Source organism: Phanerochaete carnosa, assembly GCF_000300595.1.
Source record: "Phanerochaete carnosa HHB-10118-sp unplaced genomic scaffold PHACAscaffold_2, whole genome shotgun sequence".
Lineage (NCBI taxonomy): Eukaryota > Fungi > Basidiomycota > Agaricomycetes > Polyporales > Phanerochaetaceae > Phanerochaete > Phanerochaete carnosa.
Window position 1 is genome coordinate 2,165,542 of NW_006767629.1, and position 24,767 is coordinate 2,190,308.

Genomic DNA, 24,767 nt, shown 5'->3' on the forward strand with positions numbered 1-24,767 from the left:
AACTCACAATGCAAATCTCACAGATTGAATGTCAGGAACTGAAAGATTTTGGCCGGCGGACTGGAAGTACTGTCGCTTTCTGTGACATCGATAAGCATAATCGCCGAAGAGGGTCGGTGGTTTGCCACTGCGAAGCTGAAAACAGCTGACATCATCTCAGCTTCCTGGAATACTATACTCAGGAGGACGCCGATCGCGCGGTGAAAGAGCTCGACGGCCAAGATCTCCTTGGTCATCGCATCGCGCTCAGCAGCTATGTTAGCGTATCTTCTTATGCTGTAGATCTCCCGCTTAGGACTGAGCAGGGCAAGAAGACTCTTCGGGAAGAGCATGCACAGTATCGCTTGCGTTCTCCAACAACAAATAGGGACATTCACTCCCAGCCATGTTCACCAACGACAACTCGAGGGCCTCACCTCCGTCGTTCCCGATCCCCGCTCGAGATGTCTCGCCATCAGAATACTACCCCACGAAGGAGTCCTTACTATTCTGCCAGACGGCGAGGCCTCCAGAACGATAGCCCACGCAGAGTCCAGCCTGAAAGCAGTGACGATGAGCACCCTCCGCGACATGACGAGCGCCATTCTCGCTTCGCGATTCCAGAGTCCGAGTACAGCCGGAGACGTAGCCGTTCGCGCTCGCCGACGAAAGCTCGGCGCGCTACCGACCTTTATGACGAGCTCAGCTGTGTATCTGATGAACGCAGGGTCCGAATGGACCGAATTGCCGACCAATGGTCCTCATATAATCGTCTGACGCCTCCAGAGTTCTGAACGATACGTATCGTCGCTGTACACCCTTGCATCTCGCAGTCCCCATACCCGCTATGCATGTCAATCTACGAGCACAAGGTCTCGTTTGTATTACTAAGCAGCAGTATTTCCCATGTATCGCGAGGCCTCAGGTAAACCACAGCACGTGTACATTATTTCCGCCTGCCCTTGTAAAATTCGAGGAATGCCACCTTATCTTCCCACCCCAGTCCAACGCGTTTCGTTTTTCCAATTTGTGCAATCAACGCCGCGCATGCTTCCGTCAGGATATCGTTATTCTTGCTCCCCGGTGTCGAAAATTCGCTTGCCAGGAATGCGCCTGAGCTCGGCGACTCCGACGGCACAAGGAGACGGATGGAGAGCGTCAGCGGAAGGAGGGTGTTCGCCAACCTGAAGATGTGCGGCAGAGGGTTCAGCATTTTTGAGGGCAACGAGTGCGACAGTGTAGGTGTTAAGGGCGTTGGAGGGTCATACCTGACATTTTGTCAGTGTGCTGAGTGTGTCACACAACGGTATTCAGTACTCACCGGACGCACATCACGAAGACCTGGAAGTCCTTCACAGGCAACGTCAACGAGGAAAAGACGGGGACGAATCGAAGAAGACCTCTCCCATTGCTCGTGGTGCACTCAGGGAAGACAACAATGGGCCTGTCGGCTCTCCTCCGGATATCTTCGAGCGGGCTGTACTCTCCAGCCCGCTCGCGGGGCAGAGGCACAGATCCAGTGGCAGCCAGCATGCTAAACAAGGATGCTTTGCGGAATCCAACGATGTTAGAGTGAGGCGTTGGCGCGCGAGTTGAAGGGGACGAGATGGCTGCCGAACCTGTTCCTGTGCGGCGACCTGGTGTCACGGAGAGTGGAGTCGAGGACCGAGATGCCGAGGAGAGATCTACTGGGTCAGATACCGGGAGAACGAAGATGGGGTCGAAGCTTGATAACTATCAGAAAAGTGGACATTAGGCTGCAAAATGGAGGTCGTACCGGAACGCCAGCCAAAGCAATTCTATCCACGAAACCCAGTTAGAGACAATCACATCTCCTGCTTTTGGATTCCACTTCTCGAGTCCCGTGGATCCCCGTGGTCTGTATCATAGTCGTGTCAATCCAATCTGTTGGTGCGCATAGCGGGCCTGCTCACGTTCGCTTTCGTGTTACAACTCCCACCGGAATCCACCACACGCCTACGAGTAGAAGCACTAGACGAGTAATAAAGGCGGTAAGAATATACGTCGCTGCGCGGTGCAATGGCGGCACTATTATCTGTGATTAGTGTCAGCGGACGACTGACGGGAGGAACATGGTACACGCACTAACACAGCACAGACTCCACTAACCAGAAGCGCGTACAACACACCGAGTACAGCTATGAGCGCGGTCCGTATTACACCGAGTAAATATCCAACTGGAAGTAGTGCTGTAGCGAGGACGTCTGAGTTGACTGGCGGGATTGGGGTGAGAAAAGGCTGTATGCAAGGTGTTTGAACGCGATGCGCTGGATTTCATGCTGCGGAGTAGTTTCGCACCTGGATGCCCGTTCCTGGGTCCTGATTCGTGTTCAGCCTCAGTTGGTATATACAAGGTGAAGGGTCTTACTCGGAATGCAGAGAACTTCTCCATCCCAAGCAGATGGATGCAAGACGGGATGGTCTGTAGTCGGGAGCGCCACAACGGAGCGCACAGTCATCAGCTGAGAGGCGCCCAGATGTAATCACGGCGCTTAAGCGACCGAACACCGAACGCGAAATTGACCGTTGCGTCGACCGCGGTCGCATTCCCTCCATCTCTCCTATTTTCCGGTGAGGATGAGCGGAGACTCGTCACCGCACCAGGACCTCCTCGCCACCATTGATGAGTGCGTTCTAAAAAATCCAAGATTGTAACGTGCCTGACAGCTGGAGGAACTCTCCAGGGTGTCCAGCGCTGCACAGTCTAACGCGCCTTCTCCGGGACCAGCTAGCGACGATAACGACTCTGATGAAGAGTTTGTATATCCTGGAATACCAGAGGCCGTTATAGGCGACCCTCTGAAGTGCCCTTCGTCATCGCAGTCAGCGGAGAATCTGGCCTCGTCAATGCAAGAGTCATCACTATCCGTGTCATCTAGAGACGTGTCACAAGAGCCCGAAGAACCTAGCCAACCGGCACCAGTTCCAAAGTCAAAGAAGGTACACCCATCTCCTGCTCAATTAGAATCTTTGCAGGCAGCTGCGTCCAGCGGTGATCTCGCCTTGCTGCAGAAGCTCTTCCGCACCGCGCTCCAGACGGGAGAAGTCGAACCCTTCGCATTAGCGAACGACGCGTCTCCGCGTACTGGGCTGACCGCATTGCATGCTGCCTCGAGTAGAGGATACTTGGATATCGTGAGATGGCGTGAGTGTTACTTCCATTACCACTTATGACTTCTGATTTCGCGTTCAAGTGGTCGAGGAATGTGGAGCTATCCCGGATATTGAGGATAAGGAAGGCGAGGTTAGTGCTCCCTCGTTAACTTATCTGGCTTACGCCCATCTTGTGGATCGCAGACCGCTCTTCATAAGGCTGCATTGCACGGGCACGTGTCAGTTGTCACCTATCTTAGTCCTGGAAGGGCGGATGTCCACGCACAAGACAACGACGGATGGACAGCCCTTCATAATGCTTGCTCGAAGGTATTTCGGTTCGTATCGTAGCTTGCATACCTCTTAACATCCTTCAACAGGGCTACCTAGACATCGTCAGATACCTGTGTGAACAGGGAGGTGCATCAGAAAACGTTGACGGCACGCCCGGTGTTGACATTAAGAGCAAAGGTGGCTGGACTCCTCTGAGTAAGTATTTGTGTACTTGTGTGCGCTGCCACGTTTCTCACGTATTCGCAGTGAATGCGGCCTCTAAGGGACATTTGCCCGTGGTGCTGTACTTACTAAGCAAACAATCGGCTGACCCCCTTGTTCGCAATAATTGGGGCGAGACTGCGTACGATGTTGCTGCTGCAGTATTTGAAGTCTGGATATGTGAGGTGCGCTTGTTGCGACTGGTCGCGTGCCTCTGCCTACCTCAGCTGAGGAATCTTTAGGTCTTGCAGAAGGCAGAAGCCGAGAAATGGCGCGGAACTACAGTGTTTTACAACCCTCTTGCAGTGCATACAACGGTCCCGGTGATCATGTATGAGCATCAGCGGCTCGATATGCGTCTCAAGACGTTGGCAGTCAATGGTGGCCGTCCTAGGTTTTCTGCTTCCGGGCTTGGAAGGAGAGGTCGCCGTGCCCCGTATGAGCTCCGCTTGCCCGTCCCAGATGAACACACCGGCAAGAAATTATTACCTGCTTGGCGCAGCGATGTGCAACTCCCCCTGCGTGAGAATGCTTTCAATTTGCCAATCCCCGGAAGCGAAAATGCAGAGGGTGCAGATCGGAGCCATTTCTGGTTGTAAGTCTGTGAGATCCGTTTTCGTGCTGTTTGGCTGATCAACGCTTCAGGTCTGACTGGACACTGGATATCACACATCCGAGTGTTGATGCCGAAGAAGGCTGGCAGTACGCACATTCCTTCGATGATGCTGATGAGGCATGGACCGCGGATCAGCCACCGCAGCTGCAGCGTCTCCTAACCGGCAGCGGAGCCATGACCGCGGGGCTTGGCGGCACGAATAGCAGCTCCAGCTCTCGTTCACGCACCACAACCTCTCATTCCTGGGTTCGCCGGAGACGGTGGGTTCGTGTTATGCGTCGCCGTCTAGACATACCACCTCTGCCCTTTTTGCAGCCAAACGGAGTATTGTATCTGCTTGATGCGGATGGCGCACTGGTACCACATGTCGAGGAGCGGGATTCTGAGTTGCACGGCGCAGAGGGCCGAGAGCTGGGTTCTATGCCAAGCAACGGCTTGACCTCTGCACAAGATTACGTCGCTCGTGCTCGATATCTTGCGGGCGCTCAGGACGATGATGCAGAGCCTGTTGCTGAGACAGATGCTGTTCAAGCTCGCCGCGCTATCGCCAAGCTTGAAAGGGCTACCACAGAACTCCGCCAGGGCATTCTCGGTAGGTCCTCTTCAGATGACTAGTGTCCATTTACTAATCTGCTTCAGGTGATGATGACGTGGAGCGTAACACTCAAGCGGAAGTCCTGCTCAATGCCTATAGCCGAGATCTAGAACGCAGACGTCTCTCAGCGGGCGCTCAGGGCCTGCTGGTTGCTCAAAATGATGAGGATGAGCTCGATGACGATGACTCTGATGACGAGTCCTTCCACTATCCGGCTTCGTCACCTCATGATACGATCCGTCCTCCGTCTGTGCGATCCGGAAACACAGACTACTTCAGCAGAAACACTTCTTTGACTCGTGGTCCGACTGACTTGACACCTCATCTCTCGCAAGCTTCCGAATTTCGTGTTCCGACACATGAAGCTCCGCAGAAGGCCCTGAGTCCTCGGTGGACGCCTCCTACTCCTCACCAGGTCCACCCGACTTGGGAAAGAGACGAGACGGTAAACCAGTGTCGCGGCTGTAGCAGGCGATTCAATTTCATTACGAGAAGAGTACGTGTAATCTTCTGGTGCTACATCGCATTACGTCGCTAACGCGTTTTTACAGCATGTAAGAGTCGATCGCCTTCGTTCATCCACTCTATACTAAACCTCCTCACAGCACTGCCGCCGCTGCGGCCGTATCTTTTGTGATAGGTGTTCGTCGTTCCGCGCGCTTCTCGATCCGTCCGACATCGTCCACGATCCCGCCTACGCAGAGTCCTCGACCGCCTCGTCGTCTTCCCAGCGAGTCTGCCAGCCTTGTTATGAAGAGGTCAACGCGAGTGTTCCGAACGGACTGCACACCTCAAGGACCAATTCCATGGAGCGCATTGTTGTCGACCAACGCAGGCTCCAAATCCCGAGCCCGGGAAACCGTAACGGCGAGACAAGCTCTCAGATTAGTGACTTGGCCGAGTGAGTGCTTCGTCGCCTGCGTTGTGCGAGTGAGATGTTGAGCGCCGGCATGTGTCGTAGCTGCCCCGTGTGCGGTGTCAACTTGTGCGACGTTGGGCCTGCGCCACTGCAGGAGGCACATGTCAAGAACTGCTTGGAAGGCGGAAGCAGTGCGTCGCCTCAGAGCGCGAAGTACCTCGTCTACAAATTGCCGGAGGAGAGCGCACTGATTGGCACTGAATGTAAGCGGTGGATGGCCTCTTTTCGTACCAATCCTTGTCTGACTGCTCCGTCCAGGCGTTATCTGCCTCGAGGAGTTCGTGAAGGGTGAGTATGATATCCCTGGTGATGTGATGTGCGTGTTGACCAAAACGCTTCGTAGGTTGTCCGGTTGCTCGATTGAGCTGTTTTTGCAGCTTCCACAACGGTAAATTCCCGCGCTAGCCGTAATTGATATCTAAGCTGACTCTGCGACAGCGTGCTTGTCATCCTGGTTGCAGCGCGGAAGGAGTTGTCCCGTGCATGCCCGTTAAGAGGCGTCGACATCGAACAACCCTAATATACCCCCTACTACCACAACCCATATGGAATTCGTAATATCACAGCGCAATATATGGATACATTCACGGCTTGAGCTTGAGTCTGGGTCAGTCACCGTCATGGTCGAAGTTGGTACCTGGGATTCGGCTCTCGTCGATGCGGATGACCGAAGAGTAGTCTTCATAGTCGGGTTCGATGATGTCTTGCCCCTTGCGGCCATCGTCTTGATCGTCTTCGAACCAACTAGCAGGATCATCGTCTTCAAAGTCTTCGTCTTCGTCCTCGTCTTCAAAATCTGACTCGGTGGGCTTGTAGTTCCTGCATGGTCGGATTAGCAATACAATGCCATAGACAAGCTATAGAGCTTACATGAATGCCCATATACGAGCCTCCTGTTCCTCCCTGGTCAGAGCACGATAATCTCCCTTCTGAGGTAATCCCATTCGTCGCCGCCTCTCCTCCTGTCTCTCCTCCTGCTCTTTCTTGCGTTGCATTTCGGCTCTGTGAGCTGCTGCTTCGATCTCCATAGCCTCCTGGAAGGTGAAGACGTCCCCAGCTCTGCTTGTATTCGATTCTTGCATTCTAGCGGACTGTGTAATGGGGACGCGACATCAGCGATATACGAGAGACCAGCGGAGACATGCTCACGAGTTTGGCTAATGCACGCTCTTTGGCACTTATAGGACGAGGTGCCGAAGATGGCCGGTTGTCGACGTGCATGCCGTTCTCCTCCTGCAGGGTTGTGTCGTGGAGCTTCTTCTGAATGTCATCCACGCCGAGCTCGACTAAGCGTCTTTCAATGGCAGCCTGTTCGGCATTTATCCTTTGCACGTACGTGGAACTGGAAGGTCCGCTAGCATCCGAAGCAGATGAGATCAGCACCCAATATGCGTAGATGATTTGATGTAAACTTACGACTCCTCGAGCCTCTTGACATTCCGGACATGGCGCTGCCTGAGCTCCCGAATGCCTAGCTCAGCTATGGCGCGCTCCTTTGGCCGGGATGACGGCAAGAAACCATGGGGGACCGAGTGCTGTAGCCTGCCGCCTGGGGACGACGGTGGCGAGATCCCCGTAGGAGACATGCGGTGATGAGATCGCGTGGGTGAGACTGCTGGCATGGTGTAACGGCTGTGTGTGCTGCGCTTGAGGGGGAAGGCGAGAGCTGATGCAGATGATTGAGATGAGTTAGCGAGCCGGTACTTATACCGATCCCATTGAGGACATATGTTTGGCCTCCGAGCTTCCGTCATTCCCTGATCCGGAAGGTGTTCAGGTTCGCAGGCGTCAGGACAGCCGTCTGCGCATGTCTTTCTCCAAAAATCCAGCTATCGTACACTGCAGCTAGTCGATACATTACGCCACCCGGAAACTACAAAACGATGCATTGCCGCTTGACCCCCATTCACAGACGTCTGAGTTCCTCTGACGCTATCAATTATCCCGAACCCACCTCACATGAACATGTCGTGATGAGGCTAAATATGCGTGAGCCTAGCTGTGCATATTGAAGCTATAAAAACTTACACCAGGTGGCGGGAAGTCGTCAAAGTCTGAATCTCCAGTGTTCCCGCTTCCCGGCATCCTCCCACCTCTGCCCGCGCCTGGACCCCTTCCCGGGATTGGCCCACCAGGGAAGGGTCCCAGCCCTGGTCCAACCGGATCGAACCGAGCGCCAGGCGGTGCACCCAGGGGTGGCAAGAAACCATCGCCACCCCACGGTCCTCTTCCACCACGCCCGCCCACGCCCGCACCAAAGATGGGATGGTTGGGTCCCACGAACATGCCATCGCCTTCATTGCCAGGGAACAGAGGAGGTGGCGCAAATGGATTACGTGGGAAAGGCTCGCGATCGCTGCGACCAATTTCCAGAGGGTTGCGGATGGGCACCCGCATCGGGTCTGTCTCGTTAGGGCCCTGAGGTGGAAGGACTGGCTGCGGCCGCGCAGGTGGCGGCTGGTTTGACGGGCCAGCCTGGACAGCGGATGACTCGGACTGCTCCGTATAGCCCTCTTTCCGCAGGCCCGGGACTAGCTTTTGGACAATCATAAGCTGAAACTGGGATATGAAGTCTGTGATGCGATTGGACGAGATGAAGCCGTGAACGAGGGGTTGCGCGTCCGCAGCACTGGGATCCTGCGGGAAAAACGACGGAGAAGTGAAGTCGTTCGCAGGAATATCTAAGGATGCTATTTTGTCGGTCTGACGACGGGAGATCAGAAGTTGTGTTCCTTCCGAAAGGGAGAAAGCGCACTTCGACAGCAATAGCATTGGTAGTGAAGCGAGTCCCCAGCTTTGCCAGCTTCAATACAAATTCAAGACTACTTTGTTCATGTTTATATCTGAGAGTGTAATGTCCAGGTCCGTGGGCATTCCAGCCCTCGGGAAGGACGTTGTCCTCGTAGATGCCCTGAGAAGAGGAGTCGTCTACGCCTACTAGGCGAAAGCCCAGGACTGTCAGAGCGGTGTGAGTGAGAGTAACAAGGCCGTCTTGCGGGGACTTCAGTGTCTGGTTCTCCTTGGGAAGTAGTTTTGGCAGCTTAGCAGTGAGGACAGACGGGTCAAGTATGCTTAAGCTCATGGCTGCTCGAGGACGAGATGACGTTCTCCGTAATTGTTAGACGCGCGTGTGCTTCACCTGAGAACAAACAAGCGTACACAATAGCTTTCTCACACTTACACCACGACCTCACATCTCGGCGAGCTCCTTCACCGCACTCGTCTACCACCATGGCGCGAAGAGATAGATCTTATTCGCCAGACACACCACATAAGAGGGTAAGACCGTCTCATCGCTCTTCACCGCGGTCTCCGTCGCCAACCAGGCGCACCCAAAGGCCTCCCAGATCGAGGTACGACGATGACCGCGACAGGGATAGAGAGAGAGACCGCGACAGAGACAAGGACAGGGACAGGGACAGGGACAGGGATAGAGACCGGTACAGGGATGATAGGTATCGGGACGACCGTCGGAGGGACCGTCGGGACGATCGCAGGCGTTCAGGTTCTCGAGACCGTCGAGACCGTGACAGGCGCCCACCTACGCCGCCTCGTGCTCCCCCAGCCAACAAAGAGTCCAGTATTGCACCTACGCCTTTGCCCGTAGAAGACGAGAAGATCAAGGCCAAACGTGCCAAGCTTGAGGCATGGAAGAAAGAGCGTGAGGCCAAGAAGGCATTAGACGAGGCAAAGGCGAAGGCCATGGCTCTTGCTGGAAAGTCAGCTCCAGGTACGCGTATCTACATCTGTTTGAGGGGTCTTCAAGATTTCACACCACTTGATCCTATGCCCCACAGTTCCTGCTAGTACGCCCGTCAAATCTGCCGGGCAACTCAACCGTGCTGCTTTGGGTGGCCTGAAAGGACTTCTTGTCAAGCCCGACGTCCTGAAGGCGGCAAAATTGGGAACTGGTGCATCTATGGATGATTCAGAAGAGACAAAGAGGAAGCTCCAGACTCTCGACTTACCTGAGGTCGATATGACAATTTATGACGGCCAGGCGGGTATCGGCAACCTAGAAGCCGATGATGACGACGACGATGACAACAAGATGGCAGTCGACGAGCCCAAGAACGCGATGGACGAAGACGAAGACGATGTTGACCCGCTCGATGCATTTATGAGTGGCGTCAAGGAGGAGGTGAAGAAGGTCAACCTCGAGGACATGAAAAAGATGGACGTGAATGTCGCGTCGAGGGTCCGACTCGACGAACGGATGGCTGACGAACCCGGCGAAGAGGTTGAGGGTCCGGAGCCAGACGAGCTCGATACCACCGAACTCAATCCCGAGGATATTCTCGCGCTTGCGGCCAAAAAGGCTAGGAAAAAGGACCTGGCCACCATTGATCACTCTCGCATCAACTACGAACCCTTCAGGAAGGAGTTCTACATTGCTCCTCCAGATGTCGCTGCGATGACTGACGAGGAGGCAGACCTCCTCCGCTTGGAGCTGGATGGCATAAAGATCCGTGGCGTGGATTGCCCAAGGCCAGTCACCAAGTGGAGTCACTTCGGTCTCCCTGCGAGTTGGTGAGCATCATTTTACGGATGCGCTTTGGATACGTCCTGACCTTAACCTACAGTTTGGACGTCATCAAAAAGCTTGGTTATGCTGGCCCGACTCCCATTCAAGCGCAGGCGATCCCCGCCATCATGTCCGGCAGGGACGTTATTGGTGTTGCGAAGACTGGCTCAGGGAAGACTATTGCCTTTCTACTCCCTATGTTTCGTCATATCAAGGACCAAAGGCCTCTCGAGCAGATGGAAGGCCCCGTTGCAGTCGTCATGACCCCAACTCGTGAGCTCGCTGTGCAAATACATCGGGAATGTAAGCCCTTTTTGCGGGTCCTAAATTTACGAGTAAGCACCATCTCTGAATGGCGTTATCTTAACATCTAACAGACATTTGCAGGCTGTATGCGCGTATGGGGGATCGCCTATCAAAGACCAAATCGCTGAGATGAAGAAAGGCGCAGAGATCATTGTCTGTACGCCGGGACGCATGATTGACTTGCTGACTGCAAATTCTGGTCGCGTCACGAATTTGAAGCGTGTGACGTACCTCGTCCTTGACGAGGCTGACCGTATGTTCGATATGGGCTTCGAACCTCAGGTTATGAAGATCGTCAACAATATCCGTCCCGACCGCCAGACGGTCCTCTTCTCCGCTACCTTCCCGAAGCAAATGGACTCGCTCGCGCGGAAAATCTTACGCAAACCTCTTGAAATCACTGTCGGAGGTCGGTCCGTCGTTGCTGCCGAGATCGAACAGATTGTGGAAGTTCGCGACGAGGATACAAAGTTCAATCGTCTATTGGAGATCCTCGGTCAGACGTACAACGAGGACCCCGAGAGCCGCACACTCATCTTTGTCGACAGGCAGGAGGCCGCGGACAATCTACTCCGTGAGCTCATGCGCAAGGGCTACTTGTGCATGTCGCTACACGGTGGCAAGGATCAGATCGATCGTGACCAGACCATCGCGGACTTCAAGTCCGGCGTCGTTCCAATCGTCATCGCCACCTCCGTCGCGGCGCGCGGTCTCGACGTCAAGCAGCTGAAACTAGTCATCAATTATGATGCGCCGAATCACATGGAGGACTATGTCCACCGTGCTGGACGTACTGGGCGTGCTGGCAACAAGGGTACATGCGTCACCTTCATCACTCCTGAGCAAGATCGCTACTCGGTCGACATCTATCGCGCTCTCAAAGCGAGTAATGCAGCTGTCCCTAAAGAACTGGAGGATCTTGCTAATGGTGAGCCTCTTCTCGCCCTGATCTATCTTTGTTTGTAATATATCATCTCCGCAGGCTTCCTTGAGAAAGTCAAGTCTGGCAAGGCGAAGGTCGCCGGCTCCGGTTTCGGAGGTAAAGGGCTCGATAGGCTGGACCAAGAACGTGACGCTAAGGAGAAGGCTGAACGCAAGGCCTACGGCGAGCCAGAAGAGGAGAAGGTCGCGGCCGAGGAGCCAGCGAAGGCGGCTGTAGACAAAGACGAGATGACCTTTGGGACTTTCAAGGTCGAGGTGAAGCGTGGACCGGCTCCAGACTCATCCAAGGGCCAGCTTGGTGTCGCTGGCGCGGCGCTTGTCGCAAGACGACTTGCTGCGGCCAAAGAGGAAGAGAAGATCCAGAACTCGCTGCGCCACGCGGAAGAGGCCGTCGCGCGGGCAGGCAAGGACACTGCTGCATATAAGCAGGCGACGAGTGTTGTCCAGAAGCTGAACGCGCAGCTCCGTGCGCACAAACTTGTCGCTCAGTCGCAGTCGCAGCACGAGGATCTCCTTGGGAAGAAGGGTGTTACCGACGCCACCGAGTTCCATGCTGTCATCCCTATCAACGACTACCCCCAGAAGGCAAGGTGGCGCGTCACGAATAAGGAGACGATGGTGCAGCTGGTCGATATTACTGGTGCCTCAGTCACAAACAAAGGTGTGTCGTTGTTCTTTAGGCTTTGCGGGCACCCGCTGACATGATCACTGCTACAGGTATTTACTATGAGCCTGGGAAAGAGCCGCCACCGGAGGGTCCACCAAAGCTGCACCTTCTCGTGGAAGCGAACGAGGAATGGAGGGTGAGAAACACCGTTATGCTAGCTTCGACGTCTGGAGAGCTAATTTTAAGTACAACAGGTCGAGCAGGCAGTGCGCGAAATCAAACGGCTGCTCATCGAAGCCTCCGCGGCGGCGTTGCAGGCAGAGATGCGCAACCCTACCGCGACTGCGGGCAGGTACAGCGTGGTGTAGGCCGGTGTCTGAGTGCGAATATCATTGCTGGTGTGGTTTTGCTGTTCTGCTGCATTTTCTTGTCATCGAATACGATGCATATATATGCCTGACTGTGTACTGACATGTTCGGCTCTGCAAACTGAGGCGTCGTGCGTGTCGGCAACTCAGCGTGGTGCCCACGGGCATCTATAAGCAATTTCAGATTCTTGGTTGTTCCTGTACGATCTGCGCAGAAGCGACCCCGAAAACTGCCCACATTGAAAGATAGCAAGTTACCATAATTAGCCAATTAATGCCACCGGGACTGCTGACAAAGCACAGTCACGAGGCATGAATGCTCTGCGCTTCGAAAAGTGTTCGGGGTCTGTGCGATGCGCTGCGTATTTATCCAGCGGTTTGTAGTCAGTATGCTGTCATCGGAAATACGGGAGCAGGGAATCCCACTTTATAAGTGTTGGTCGACGGCGATGGGTCGAAGTCCCCGTCTACTCGCGCGTGTTGACCGTCATATTACTGTTCAGCAAGTGCGACATGCCCAAAAAACACGACGACGCAGCACGTTCAGTGCGCCCTGGCTCTGCAGGTTCAGACTCGACAAGCACCCGCGTGCGGGATGAGAAGGGGTTCGCGGCTTCTGGCCCGCACACTGAGAGTCCCAGCTCCCCGCACAAATCTGATCTCCACGGGGGCGAGGGCGAATCCGCCATCCCAGAAGATCGCAAGGTTGGTGCAGATGGATACGTGTCGGGAACGCATGCCACTGACTCTGTAATCATAGGAAGACACTATTGAAAACGAGGAGGACGATTGGCAGCACGACCCAAGAAATCCCCGAAACTGGTCCTTCTGGGAGAAATGGAAAATGACGAGTATAGTAAGTATCTGGCTCACCTTCCTTTGTTGTCGCTGACGGCGAAGCTTGATTTCGTACCAGGTCTCCTTCTATACGTTCGTATCTCCACTGGCAAGTTCTATGATGGCGCCAGGTCTTCCCGAAGTTGCAGAACGCTTCAACATCACGAACCAGGCCATTGTTGCGATGACACTCAGTATATTCCTGCTGACCTTTGCCGTTGGACCGCTATTCCTGGCTCCTTTATCTGAGATCTACGGGCGCACATGGGTAAGTCCATCCACAACTGCCGAAGCCTTTGATGCTGAGCTGTGAGGCTTCCTCAAGATCTTGCACATAGCAAACCTGCTGTTTCTAGCCTTTAATCTCGGTTGTGGATTTGCGCCAAATACGGGTGTACTGATTGGCATGCGCCTCCTGGGTAGGTGATCGAGACCTCCCGTCGCTGCAACTCCGCTTACGCTTCCTCAAAGCTGGATTTTTTGGTAGTGCCCCAATTGCATGCGGTGGTGGTACTGTCAGCGATCTCTTTTCAGAAAGGGATCGTGCGTCTGCCATGGCAGTGTATAGCCTCGGCCCCCTCATTGGTCCCGCCGTCGGCCCCATCGCAGGCGGCTTCATCTCTGAGACTATAGGCTTCAAATACATCTTCGTCGTGATCGCGGCTCTGTGCGGCCTCGCCGCTGCGCTTGGGATACCGTTCCTCAGGGAGACGTATTCGCCCGTCATCCGCCTGCGCCTCGCTAAAAAGGCAGCAGATCTGGAGAAGGCAGCGAAGCAACATCCTCACTTATTACAGAATCACGGGAGCAAGTGGCACTTGATCTGGATGAACTTGCATCGGCCGTTCATCTTGCTCACGAGAAGCTTCGTCTGCTTCATCCTCAGTCTCTACATGGCCTTGTGAGTAGATTCACTGGCGATAAGCTGACCTGTGTTAACGAAATCTTCCTTGGCGTAGCATGTATGGTATCTACTACCTCATGTTTGCGACCTTCCCTGATCTCTTTACCAACGTGTATCACTTCTCCGAAGGCATCTCCGGAGTGTGTTATTTGGGTCTTGGGTTGGGCTTTATGAGCGCAACAATCTTCGGTGCAAGCTTTGCGGATAGGGTCTACCTAAACGTAAGTACTCTGGTGGATGTGTGATGCTTTGTGGTTTATCTGTCACGTTATATCACAGCTCGCTGCGAGGAATGGAGGCAAAGGCAAGCCAGAGTATCGGATCCCTGCTCTGATCTTCGGGTCGTTGTTCGTGCCGATAGGCCTATTGTACGTTTACCTCTCAATCTCGCCAAACTTGACGCTGACGCATAGCTTTTCGCAGCTGGTACGGCTGGTCCGCCCAAGCCGAGATTCACTGGATCATGCCCATCATCGGCACCGCCATCTTCGGCTTCGGGATGATGACTACGTTGTACGCCTTCCTTCCTGCCTTATCTCCGCCTGCCACTCACTTGTTCGTCTGCAGCCTTCCGATTCAGCTGTACCTCGTCGACACCTTCACTTATGCTGCTTCGGCGCTCGCGGCCGCCTCCGTCTTCCGATCGACCCTTGGCTTCGTGTTCCCGCTGTTCGGCGAGCCGATGTACGCCGCGCTGGGCTACGGCGGCGGCAACTCGCTGCTTGCAGGCCTCGCCATCGTCCTCGGAATACCCTTCCCTATTTGGCTCTGGTTCCACGGCGAGAAGATCCGTGCGAGGAGCACGCTGAGCCGACGCTGATATCCAAATATAGGGGCATTATCCATCGCATAAACGACGTTCACAGATACCCTCTAACGACCATTTCAACGCAACTGCATTACTTGTTTTTGGATAGAAAGCTTCAATGGAAACTTTGCACCATACTCACTTCAGAACTTTTAGTATTACAGCTTGTCCTTCCACGATGTAGTCGATGTTTTATGACAGAAATTTTGGTAGCTCTAGCACTTTGATCTCTGCGTCTGCAGATGATCTCGAAACATCCATCTTCTGGCGCTTATAAGGCGCCACAAAGCCCTCGGGGACGGACCTAGCGCCAATGCTCAACTTGCGGGGCTCTCAAGTGGGGAGAATCCTTACAATCGCACTATACACGAGCAAGCCTATCATTGCAAAGTATAAATCATACAGACTTGATGAAAATCCGAGTCGACTAACGCATTTCACCGGCCACTGGTGCTAAATCTCATACCATGGTCACCTCCGATGCCGCCAGGGCCGACGCTCCCCGCACCCATCAGCCTCGGGCTCGCGACACTAGAGCCTCCGTCGCCTGCAGCGCTGCGAACTCTACGCTCGACGTCGACCACCTTGGCCTCGACTTCGCGCACGGCACCGTCGATCCACTGCAAGCTCTCGAGGTGGTTTGCAAGCACTTGGGCTATCTGCGTAAGAGGGTCATCGTTGTTCGTCTGTGAAGCGGCATCGCCAGCAACAGAGGCGGATAGATTGTTCGAGGACGTTGGTGAGAGGGCGTTGACAGATTCGATCATCTGGGTCAGTGAGGCGGAAAGGTCGTCCAGGTGGCCGTGAAGCTCGGTCGCAAGCATATAGCTGAGACAGATATGAGGATATGCGAACCAAAGGTGAAGTTTAGTACATACTTGCGGTCTCTCTCCGTATCTGCTGGTCCAGTGTCCAAGGATCTCAGGCCACCAGTACCGCCGGTAGTTTGAGACGGAGTATTTGTCGAACCGAGAATCTCGTCAGTGACTTTTTCATAGGCATCGAGTGTCGCAGAGAGCTCTCGTTGTTGCTGCTCGATATGGTCTAGGGACTGGTCCACGTCATTTTGTCCCCGCTCAGCCGCGAGGAGCGTGGCATAAAGAGCCGACAACTAATCACAAAGGCGTTAGAACCCTCAATAGCATCGATGAAAGGCCGACATACATTGTTGCCACTCTCAATTAATGCGCGATCCCAGACGGCAACTTCGCTGGCAAACTTGCCAAAAGCTTTGACCTGCTCCTCCAGCTCCGCTGTCCACTTGTTGACAATCTCTTCGATCGTCTTACCACGTAGTATTGATGGAGCGGGAACAGCCACTTGAGTGAATGACGTGGCAGCTGTCGGGCCAGCTGTACTGGTGGCAGGGGCCGAATTGGCTTCCTTTGGCTTGTCACCTGTGTCGCACCAAAGACGTTAGGAGATGAAACAGCGCCTACTTTCCGGCACCTACCATCTTTCTTCTCCTCAGGCTTTTTAGGCGCGCCAAAGAGACCGAATGCAGGGGCTGCATGTCACGACTGAGCATAGAACAACTTCAAATAAGCGTTCCACATACCAGCAGCAGGTGCAGTTGGGGCATTATCCTTCTTCTCTTCAGGTTTGTTAGCGGTCGAACCGAAAAGAGTTGGTGCAGGCGCTGAAGCTGAAGCAGCTCCAGGTGCTGTTTGAAGCCCTCCGGTCATCAACCGTTGCGCCGTGTAGATAAGAAGGATGTTGCTTACCAGCGCTAGTAGCAGGAGTGCCGGTGGAAGTACTTCCCCCCAGCCCAAACAGGCCCGGAGCGGGAGTGGTCGTGGTACCTGAGATAGTCCCCGCGCCGGGAGTACTGGCACCGGCTGTGGGCATATCGGGTTTCTTTCCAAACAAGTTGCCACTGAAAAGACCGCCACCGGCTGCTGGAGCTGGGGCTGCTACTGGGTTTGGAGTAGTGGCAGTAGAAGTAGACGTGGTTGTGGGGTTAGTGCCGAAGAAAGATGGAGTGGCTGGGAACATGAAGTCAGGGTGTATTACAAGCCATGAGCAGCTGAGTCTACAGACATGATGTTGTGTTCGCCGTGTTCGTACTTGGTTGAGCGAAGACTATACGCATGAATACTCAACTTCTTGTGAGGACAACGGCATTAGTTTAGACATACAACTCGATGCTCCTCCGGGTTTGGGTGCGTTCTGGTCTGCAGGTTTGGGTTGGCCAAAGCCGGAGAGGAAACCGCCAGCAGGCGTTGTTCCTGTGGTTGCATTGGGGGCAGGTGTTGCCGTAGTACCGAACAGTCCGCCAGCTGGTGCAGGTGGTGTGTTGTTCGAGCCGGCGCCCCCGAATAGACCTCCACCGGAGGTAGGAGCTGTTGGTGTACCAGAGGTGGCGCCAGTATTGGAGCTAATATTTCCGAAACCGCTAAAGGGGCTTCCTGTAGTCCCTGTACTGCCGGCGGGAGCAGCAGTGGTCGTATTTCCAAAGAGACCTCCGGCTGGTTGAGCTGCGAGTGGTCAATATCCCGAGCGAAACACAGCGAGAGGCGACGCACTAGTTGAATTGTTCGTGCCACCAAAAAGATTTCCGCCTGTACTGGAAGCACCCTGCTGGCCACTGCTGGTATTTGCGAAGAAGCTCATCGCGGACGGAATGAGAGGTCTGCACGCGACGCGTCCAACACACTTGATTGGCGTCAAGACTCTTGAAAACGAGGTAAGTGACAAGTCTTAACACACTGGTGTCGGACTTTAAAATATATTTACCATTTATAACCAGCCCTTGTGTTGCGAGGCCTTTATGCACCATGAGCACCGCACAAGGAAGCGTATTGCTGCTCTTGCTGCTCTTGCTTCGATCTGCTTATGACCTGCTCTTTTCATCACTTAGTCACATTCTTCCCAGTGCCGGTACATCTGGGGAGCTATGCAGCAGCTCCCGTTCCCCTCGGCTGCCGGTCGAAGTCTCTGAACGCATAATTGACTTCGTAAATGCAAGCTTTGTGGGCTACAATCACGAGACGGATAAAGACAAGAGAGCCACCCTGCTGGCTTGCGCTCTCACCTGTCGATCTTGGCGACCTCGCAGCCAGCTGCACCTATATCATTTCGTCATTCTAGACGACAAGTCGCAGCTACAGAGCTTCGCAGATTCGCTACACCAGAATTCCGAGCTGGGAACGTACGTCTTTGACCTTGCTATCAGGGGGAACCGAGCAGGGATCAGGTTCCCCTCGGGCATCGAACAATGGACGGCCCTCCTTGTTTTTAACCTACGGTTCTTGCCACATCTCGAACGACTCACACTCAAATGGTGCGATTGGCGGTGCCTGCACCGTAGCTTCTTCGCCATTATTTCCTACGTCCCTTCCATCACATCCCTCTCCTTGTCAAGCATTCGGTTGCATGCTTCGAAGGAACTTGTCTACCTGGTCTGCTCCTTCCCGAACCTACTTGAACTCGTGTTGTTCGGTGTCCAATGCTCCGACGCGCGTGCATTTCCTCTTATCAAGAGAGCCAGACGAAATATTCCCCTTCATATACTTCGGATCTATGGACCTAGCTGCGCAAGTGCAGGTGCGGTGCTTCGCACCCTGCATGTGTCGTCGTCTGGGACGCGAATTCAGATACTCCAAATCACAGCTAGGCACAAGGCTACACAGCTCGAGCTCGGCCATTTTCTTTCCGGTTGTGGTAGCTTGGAAGAACTGGACTTGTTTTTGGACATGGACCAGCTCAAGCCAGGTAAGCTACTCTATAACGGATATTATAACGAGATGTCCAACTTTTATTCAGAACCTGAAGAATTCTTTGACCTCAGCAAATGTATTCATCTACGACGCCTGCAGATCAAGTATAGCCAGATGCCAGCATCAAATAGATTGCTACTATCTCAAACACTATCAACAGTGCCTGCAGCTGCGATGGTCTCTGCCGTCAAGATCAGCCTCTTGGAGGAACGCAGAGACATCGCTCTACTCAATAGTATCAACTGGGAGGCCTTAGACTCAGTTCTCGATACTCCCAAGTTTCGCTCGTTGAACAACGTTACGGTCTGGATCTGTGTTTGGGTGCCCATTCCCGTGGATTTCGTCGAGAAACTGCTTCCTCGCCTCCACCAACGCAAGCTACTAACTTCTGAACTGCGTCTGCATTGACATCAGCCTGTGTAGACTTCGTTGTATATGTATACCATGTGCCGAATGTTTGAACCCAGAAGATCGATAGGAACTAACTACATATTTGTGGATTTGCAACACGACTCCTTAGCTCAGTGGTTAGAGCATGCGATTGCAGATCGCAGGGTCGCGTGTTCAAATCACGCAGGGGTCTTTTTGTTCATCTTGCGCCTCTCGTGGAGCCGTTTTTTATGTCATGGGAACTTAAGGCCTATAGGAAGGAAGTTCGTGAATATTTGCTAAAACTGAGAATATATGCTGTCGTGTGACGATGCTAGTGAGTATCGTCAGACACAAGACGTCCGCCAGATGACTCAGGGTCACTCCGCGCCATTGTTTTGCGAGGTCGGTCCGGAGGCGACGCCCACAGTTTTGTGGCCAGCTGCAAGGCTAACTCTGGCTAAGCCCTACTAGCTCCTACCGCGCACTAACGGGCGGATATTGCGCCCGAAGGCGCGGGTTCTCTGCCAGTCAGTGTCTATTTCTGGCACCCGCTATTGGTACCACGAGCAAGCAGTGTAACGTTTGCGCTATAACCCCGCCACATCCGAGCCGTTTGCCTTCAATAGGAGCTCGCTTGAAAGCAACTCGTTGGGGCCATTTGCATGTGCCAAGAGGATCGCGTAACACTCGGCCGTTTCTGAGAGTGCTCGATTACCGGTGTGGTGTAGTAAGTGCGCACTTCCTGTCTTGTTTTCCATCATAGCCGCACCATTTTCCCATTAATTCGTGTGATTTATAGGCTCATTCAAATTGATTGTATTCGACGTGTCTCGTCCGATGGGCTTAAGCTCCAAACCGAGGGTATTACTCCTACCCGCCACTGCCCGCTGAAAAGCGGACCCTTTCCAGGGGTGCGGCGGGTGAGCGCAGGGTGAGAGTGCGGGTTTGCCTCTGTACATCCGAAAGTATACCCGTGTCCACCACTAGGGAAGCCTCAAATAGCGGGGGTTGCAACTAGCAGCAGGGAACTTGCCTGAAAACTAAGCTTTCAGCAGCAAGATGTCGGGAAAGAACGTCATTCGTGCGTCTGTCATACAGGCATGCTCGGCGCAGTATTCCCTCTCTGCTACACTCGACAAGCTTGAACGCCTCGTGCGTCAGGTTGCGCAGGAGGGTTCACAGCTTGCGGTGTTCCCCATGGCTTTGTGAGTTTCTTTGCTGTTCGCGAGCATTCCGCACTCATTCGTGTCGCAGTGTAGGTGGTTATCCGAGGTTCAGCACGTTCGGTACTCGCGTCGGTTTCTGGCCAACCCCTGAAGGCAGGGATGAATTCGTTAGATACTACGATGCCGCGATTGAGGTCCCCGGTTCGGATGCCGTGGCTCGGATGGAAGCCGTCAGCCGAGAGACCGGCATATTCCTTGTTGTAGGGGTGGTTGAACGGCATTTGGGCACGCTCTACTGCACGGCGGTCTTCGTGGATCCTGTCCAGGGCTATGTCACCAAGCACCGCAAACTGATGCCCACTATGATGGAGAGGATCATTTGGGGGCAAGGAGACGCAGCACATCTGCCAGTTCCTCAGGCCACATTTGCCACGAAAGGTGAAGAACGCTCTGCGAAGGCCAGACTATCGGCTTCTTTGTGCTGGTAAGTGCTATCCCGAACGCTGTCATTCCGCATCGTCGCTAAGTAATCTCCAGGGAGAACTATATGCCTTTGAGTACGTAGTTACGGCTGGCATCTTCCATTTGTCCGCTTACCTTTATTTCTGCAGTTCGCACGTTCTATTATTCTCAGGGCACCCAGATCTACTGTGCACCGACGATTGACGACTCTCCTGGCTGGCAACATTCGATGCACCATATCGCTCTCGAAGGACGTTGCTTTGTCCTCTCAGCATCTCAATACGCTGAGGACAAGGATTACCCTGAAGGGCATGCTGTGGCCGACAAGAATGATCCAGTCGACCCGGGCGTTGTGATGTCGGGAGGCAGTATCATCATTAGCCCTCTTGGAAAGGTTTTGGCAGGTCCATTATGGAAACAGGAGGGCGTTCTCACTGCCGACCTGGACTTGGACGACCTCCCTCGTGGCAAGTTTGATCTCGACGTCACCGGACACTATGCCAGACATGATGGTGAGTAATGCTACTCTTCGCTTTTCCGTGGCTTGTCTGACCAACCATTGCTATATCTCCAGTCTTCGACTTCGGGCTGAAACGAGACGATAAGAGCACGTCGACGTAAGGTACTGGATGCATTACCGAAGCAGGAGGTGGCTGTAGGAACTTGTATGTGTGTTGTATAGTAGCTGTAACAAAAAGAGGAACTAGCACATGTCTCGTTCTGTACAACAAAAGCTACGATAATTCACATGTATACGACAGCGAGACATTCCTTCCTTCTGCATGACGTAGGCTGAGCCTCTCTAGAGAGCTACCAAGTATTGCAAGCAGAGTGCGAGAGAACAGTATCTTCGTTGTTCGAGGTGAGCCCAGCTCCCGCGAGTTTCAATATTCCTTTAATCTGGGTCCGAAATCGGAAGACCGGGACTAGCATTCAAGTACTAGCAGGATAGCGAAGAATATCAGTGCAACACGTCACTAGTCGCTCCTGAGTTCCCTCTTTGCAGCGACGGAGGCTTCCCTAATGTTACATCCAACTTCGTAGCCAGTTTTAGCACCTCCTTCTCAATGTCACCGATCCTAGCACGTCTACAGGCGAGGTCAGTGGGCATACCAGAGGACCACATATAGATACACGTACTCTGAGCTCGCGCGCTCGCCCAACTCGAATGCCTGCGAGACACCCAAGCCCGACACGCCATCCGCAAGCATCTTCTTCCGCAACTTCTCCTCTTTATGTTGCAACTCCTTTAGGCTTGGCAGCAGCCGATCGAGCTCACGACACAGCTAGACAAGTAATGAGCATCCCATACCCAAACATCGTACCGAGTACTCACCGTATTCGTTCGTGCGATTAACGAATCCTGATCGTACTTCCCCCGACCGACCACCTCGTCCCGCATACGCTTGAGCTCCTCAAACCACTTCCGTTCATGCTCGCTGACCTCTGGACTTGCGTTCCGCATCATGGCGGTTAGCACCCGATCTACCCTGCTCATCAGCTCCTTCTGGCTGTTCCCAACTTGTTCTAGCCGTGTCCTGGTCGCTTCCTGCCGCTCGCCCCGCAACTTTTCGATCCTATCCAGGACTTCCAGAGCTTTCTGCTGTTGTCGCTGGAACTCGGTCTTCTGCAGCTGAACATGCCCCTCCATCGTGCGCGCTGCGAGGAGGGTGTCACGGATCTGCCCAGTGAATCTCTCGACCCTCTTGCCAAGGTAGCGCAGAATCTCCGGTGTAAGTACGTTCGCGCTATTTGCACCGTTAGGCGGTGGTGTCGCAAGCAATGGGTTCCCAGGAAGACCGTTTGGTCGTGTGAGTATTGACGGCGCGCGGAAGGGCTCGTTAATTAGTGGTACGTAAGCAGGTGGCCCCTCAATCGCAAGGAAAGCGGCCGAGGACTTGAGATCGGAGGCTCCATTGACCGAGGAGGGTGATAGCTCGTTGGCGATCGGGTCCGATTCAAGTGTCAATGGAAGGACGACAGTTCGCATGGCCGAAGTTAATATGAATATGCTATATGTCAGATACACATCACTGGGTATCGCGACGCCTACAACAGGGTTCGAGCACCTGCAGGTAAGTTCGTCAGAAGTGTGCCATCTCATCTCATCCACAAGTACATGTTTCACTCACACTCGCTCGACGGAGTACGTGATGAGGATAGGTTGTACAGTTGCCCCTCCAACCCCGTCTAGTGCGCTGGCCAGTGCTTCTCCGCCGTCGCTGCTGATGTCATCTCGCAGAGCGCTTGCAAGATTCTGCAGAAGCTGAGCAAGGCGCAATGCATGCACACCGAAGGCATGATAAACATAGACAGTCTCGTCGCGTATTGGATCTTGGAGGAATACTGGGTAGTTTCCTTGCAAAAGATCGAGGATCCGTTGGTCAGAAGAAATCTTGGTTAACGACGACACGAGGCCAAGATCTACGGTTTCGTACACGGCAAGCATGGGCAATTCCTCAGCACGGACATGCTGAGAGTATCGAGTGAGACTTGGTTTTATTACAAGAGAAAATATTCACAGACCTTCCGTTCCCACCGCGCTTCAACCTTTTCAACATCCAAGAAGACGTCCACCTTGCCATCTTGATAGGCCACAAGAACCACCCCAAGTCTCTCCGTCTCGCCCTCGTCTTCCTCATCGCTATCTGCGCCGAAGGCAAGATATACAACGTCAGTTGCGTCTCCGCCGTCACTCCCTTCTATGGAAAGCGGCGCGGGCTGCAAAAGAAACGGCCCCTGACGGATGGCCTGGGTGCGCATGGTTGTTGGAGGATGCATAAGAACACTGCGGGACTTTGAGGGGTAGGCTGTACCGGGAGGGAGTTGCTTTAGCAAAGCGGTGACGTATTTATGCTGATTCTCGTAGAGACCAGTCATGCTGCCGCTTGAGGGGCTGCCTGAGCTCTCGCCTTGCGAGAGAAACTCTTGCTTGGCAGCAACAAAGCATTCAAGGGCATGAACGTATGACGAAGGCACAGAGGCGTTCTTCGGCATGTAGGGACAGATGGCGTATATGTCACCACTCCGCATTACGGCGTATACACTGAAGGGGCCCCAGTCTGCCTTGCCCTTGCCGAGAGTGAAGGACGCGACTTGGCGTTCGGCGTCGTCCTCTGCAACAAAAGATTTACGAAGCTTTTCGGGCACGAACGACAAGACCTGTTGTGGTTCTTCTGTGTCAATCGCAATGTCGTACTCCCTGAGGGATAGTCGTTATCAACCACTCGAATGTGAGGCAGAGTTAAGAGGCCTACCGAAGTTTGCCGTCCACAGTCATGACCATGAGCGTTGTTCCACCGTCTCCCCAAGGGTGCCAGTCGATCTTGGCTATTGGTGGCGCGTCTCTCGTACCGTGGAAGTACTGTCCAACATGGATAGACCTGCCATGCCGCGACCAGTCAGTAGTTAGGTAATGCCAGCGCCCCAACCAACTTACTTGCAGTCTACAGAAGTAGGCACCAGCTTTGTGAAGCCCGGACGAGGCAGCACTACGACTGCAACGTGGGAAACTCCTGCAACAGCCAGAAATTTGCCATTCGGATTGAGGGCCATTTGGTGAATATTGAACGGAACATTTGGCGTATTGAGAGACTGAAATCATTTGTATGCCCTCAGCACAATGCTCAGATGGCGCGAAAGTAGTGGACATGCACACTTTGTATGTCTTCGTTTGGCTCTTGCTCAATTTCGAGCCCCCGAGGGAAGCCATACGGATCTCGCTGCCGACGGCAACAATAATATCTGAATCTTTCGTGACTATGACTTGTCGTCTCCCTGAAGGTGTCGGACCATCACTATTGCGGTCCGCTTTAGCGAACTCTGGGAGCGTGTTTAGTGATAGTTCAAGTGACGTTTGGTCCTTGTATGTGGGGGTGGAGGTGCTCTTGGGTAGAGTGAATATAGGATGATCCCTAAGAAACACGTTCCAATCTTCTTCCCCTTCCATGATACCGTGGGCAATGGCAGAAGTATGGTATAGGCAGCGGAAGGGAAATGAGGAGGCGAGATGCTTGAGGCTCGCGTCGAACGC

General features: G+C 53.7%; 8 protein-coding genes and 1 non-coding gene across 9 annotated transcripts; 6 read left to right on the forward strand and 3 right to left on the reverse strand.

The window, feature by feature from the left end:
- Window positions 1–16: 16 nt before the first annotated feature.
- PHACADRAFT_114068 (uncharacterized protein) lies at window positions 17–2,430 on the reverse strand. The gene is made up of 7 exons (XM_007391892.1): window positions 2,369–2,430; window positions 2,299–2,319; window positions 2,086–2,238; window positions 1,914–2,035; window positions 1,757–1,858; window positions 1,301–1,705; window positions 17–1,247 (listed from the first exon to the last, which is right to left on the reverse strand). The coding sequence occupies exons 1-7, from the start codon at window positions 2,390–2,392 to the stop codon at window positions 926–928; spliced, it is 1,149 nt and encodes a 382-aa protein (XP_007391954.1). The 5' UTR covers window positions 2,393–2,430; the 3' UTR covers window positions 17–925.
- Window positions 2,431–2,582: 152 nt separating this feature from the next.
- On the forward strand, window positions 2,583–7,334 carry PHACADRAFT_249851 (uncharacterized protein). The gene is made up of 14 exons (XM_007391893.1): window positions 2,583–2,627; window positions 2,685–3,145; window positions 3,634–3,773; window positions 3,831–4,183; window positions 4,234–4,796; window positions 4,844–5,295; window positions 5,405–5,700; window positions 5,761–5,921; window positions 5,977–6,006; window positions 6,062–6,106; window positions 6,157–6,537; window positions 6,589–6,809; window positions 6,868–7,072; window positions 7,135–7,334. Exons 2-11 carry the CDS (start codon window positions 2,848–2,850, stop codon window positions 6,210–6,212), a joined length of 2,394 nt encoding a protein of 797 aa, XP_007391955.1. The 5' UTR covers window positions 2,583–2,627; window positions 2,685–2,847; the 3' UTR covers window positions 6,213–6,537; window positions 6,589–6,809; window positions 6,868–7,072; window positions 7,135–7,334.
- Window positions 7,335–7,713: 379 nt separating this feature from the next.
- Window positions 7,714–8,800, reverse strand: PHACADRAFT_86639 (uncharacterized protein; the record flags this gene model as incomplete). Its single annotated transcript, XM_007391894.1, has 2 exons — window positions 7,714–8,421; window positions 8,474–8,800. 2 exons carry the CDS (start codon window positions 8,798–8,800, stop codon window positions 7,714–7,716), a joined length of 1,035 nt encoding a protein of 344 aa, XP_007391956.1.
- A 221-nt stretch (window positions 8,801–9,021) lies between these two features.
- On the forward strand, window positions 9,022–12,614 carry PHACADRAFT_249858 (uncharacterized protein). Its single transcript, XM_007391895.1, has 6 exons — window positions 9,022–10,248; window positions 10,302–10,578; window positions 10,631–11,477; window positions 11,532–12,152; window positions 12,209–12,294; window positions 12,353–12,614. Exons 1-6 carry the CDS (start codon window positions 9,638–9,640, stop codon window positions 12,464–12,466), a joined length of 2,556 nt encoding a protein of 851 aa, XP_007391957.1. The 5' UTR covers window positions 9,022–9,637; the 3' UTR covers window positions 12,467–12,614.
- Window positions 12,615–12,887: 273 nt separating this feature from the next.
- PHACADRAFT_137091 (uncharacterized protein) lies at window positions 12,888–15,867 on the forward strand. The gene is made up of 9 exons (XM_007391896.1): window positions 12,888–13,171; window positions 13,227–13,322; window positions 13,383–13,571; window positions 13,629–13,722; window positions 13,775–14,204; window positions 14,263–14,428; window positions 14,487–14,575; window positions 14,631–14,720; window positions 14,775–15,867. Exons 1-9 carry the CDS (start codon window positions 12,980–12,982, stop codon window positions 15,025–15,027), a joined length of 1,599 nt encoding a protein of 532 aa, XP_007391958.1. The 5' UTR covers window positions 12,888–12,979; the 3' UTR covers window positions 15,028–15,867.
- A 1,925-nt stretch (window positions 15,868–17,792) lies between these two features.
- PHACADRAFT_181398 (uncharacterized protein) lies at window positions 17,793–19,182 on the forward strand (the record flags this gene model as incomplete). Its single annotated transcript, XM_007391897.1, has 1 exon — window positions 17,793–19,182. One exon carries the CDS (start codon window positions 17,793–17,795, stop codon window positions 19,140–19,142), a length of 1,350 nt encoding a protein of 449 aa, XP_007391959.1. The 3' UTR covers window positions 19,143–19,182.
- A 62-nt stretch (window positions 19,183–19,244) lies between these two features.
- PHACADRAFT_t20 lies at window positions 19,245–19,317 on the forward strand. The gene has a single exon. It is a non-coding gene; the product is annotated as a tRNA-Cys (tRNA).
- Window positions 19,318–20,165: 848 nt separating this feature from the next.
- On the forward strand, window positions 20,166–21,254 carry PHACADRAFT_86834 (uncharacterized protein; the record flags this gene model as incomplete). Its single annotated transcript, XM_007391898.1, has 4 exons — window positions 20,166–20,311; window positions 20,361–20,756; window positions 20,810–20,829; window positions 20,884–21,254. The coding sequence occupies 4 exons, from the start codon at window positions 20,166–20,168 to the stop codon at window positions 21,252–21,254; spliced, it is 933 nt and encodes a 310-aa protein (XP_007391960.1).
- A 38-nt stretch (window positions 21,255–21,292) lies between these two features.
- On the reverse strand, window positions 21,293–24,742 carry PHACADRAFT_114086 (uncharacterized protein). The gene is made up of 8 exons (XM_007391899.1): window positions 24,393–24,742; window positions 24,174–24,328; window positions 23,992–24,117; window positions 23,261–23,936; window positions 22,867–23,207; window positions 22,071–22,803; window positions 21,875–22,020; window positions 21,293–21,822 (listed from the first exon to the last, which is right to left on the reverse strand). The coding sequence occupies exons 1-8, from the start codon at window positions 24,681–24,683 to the stop codon at window positions 21,696–21,698; spliced, it is 2,595 nt and encodes an 864-aa protein (XP_007391961.1). The 5' UTR covers window positions 24,684–24,742; the 3' UTR covers window positions 21,293–21,695.
- Window positions 24,743–24,767: the final 25 nt, after the last annotated feature.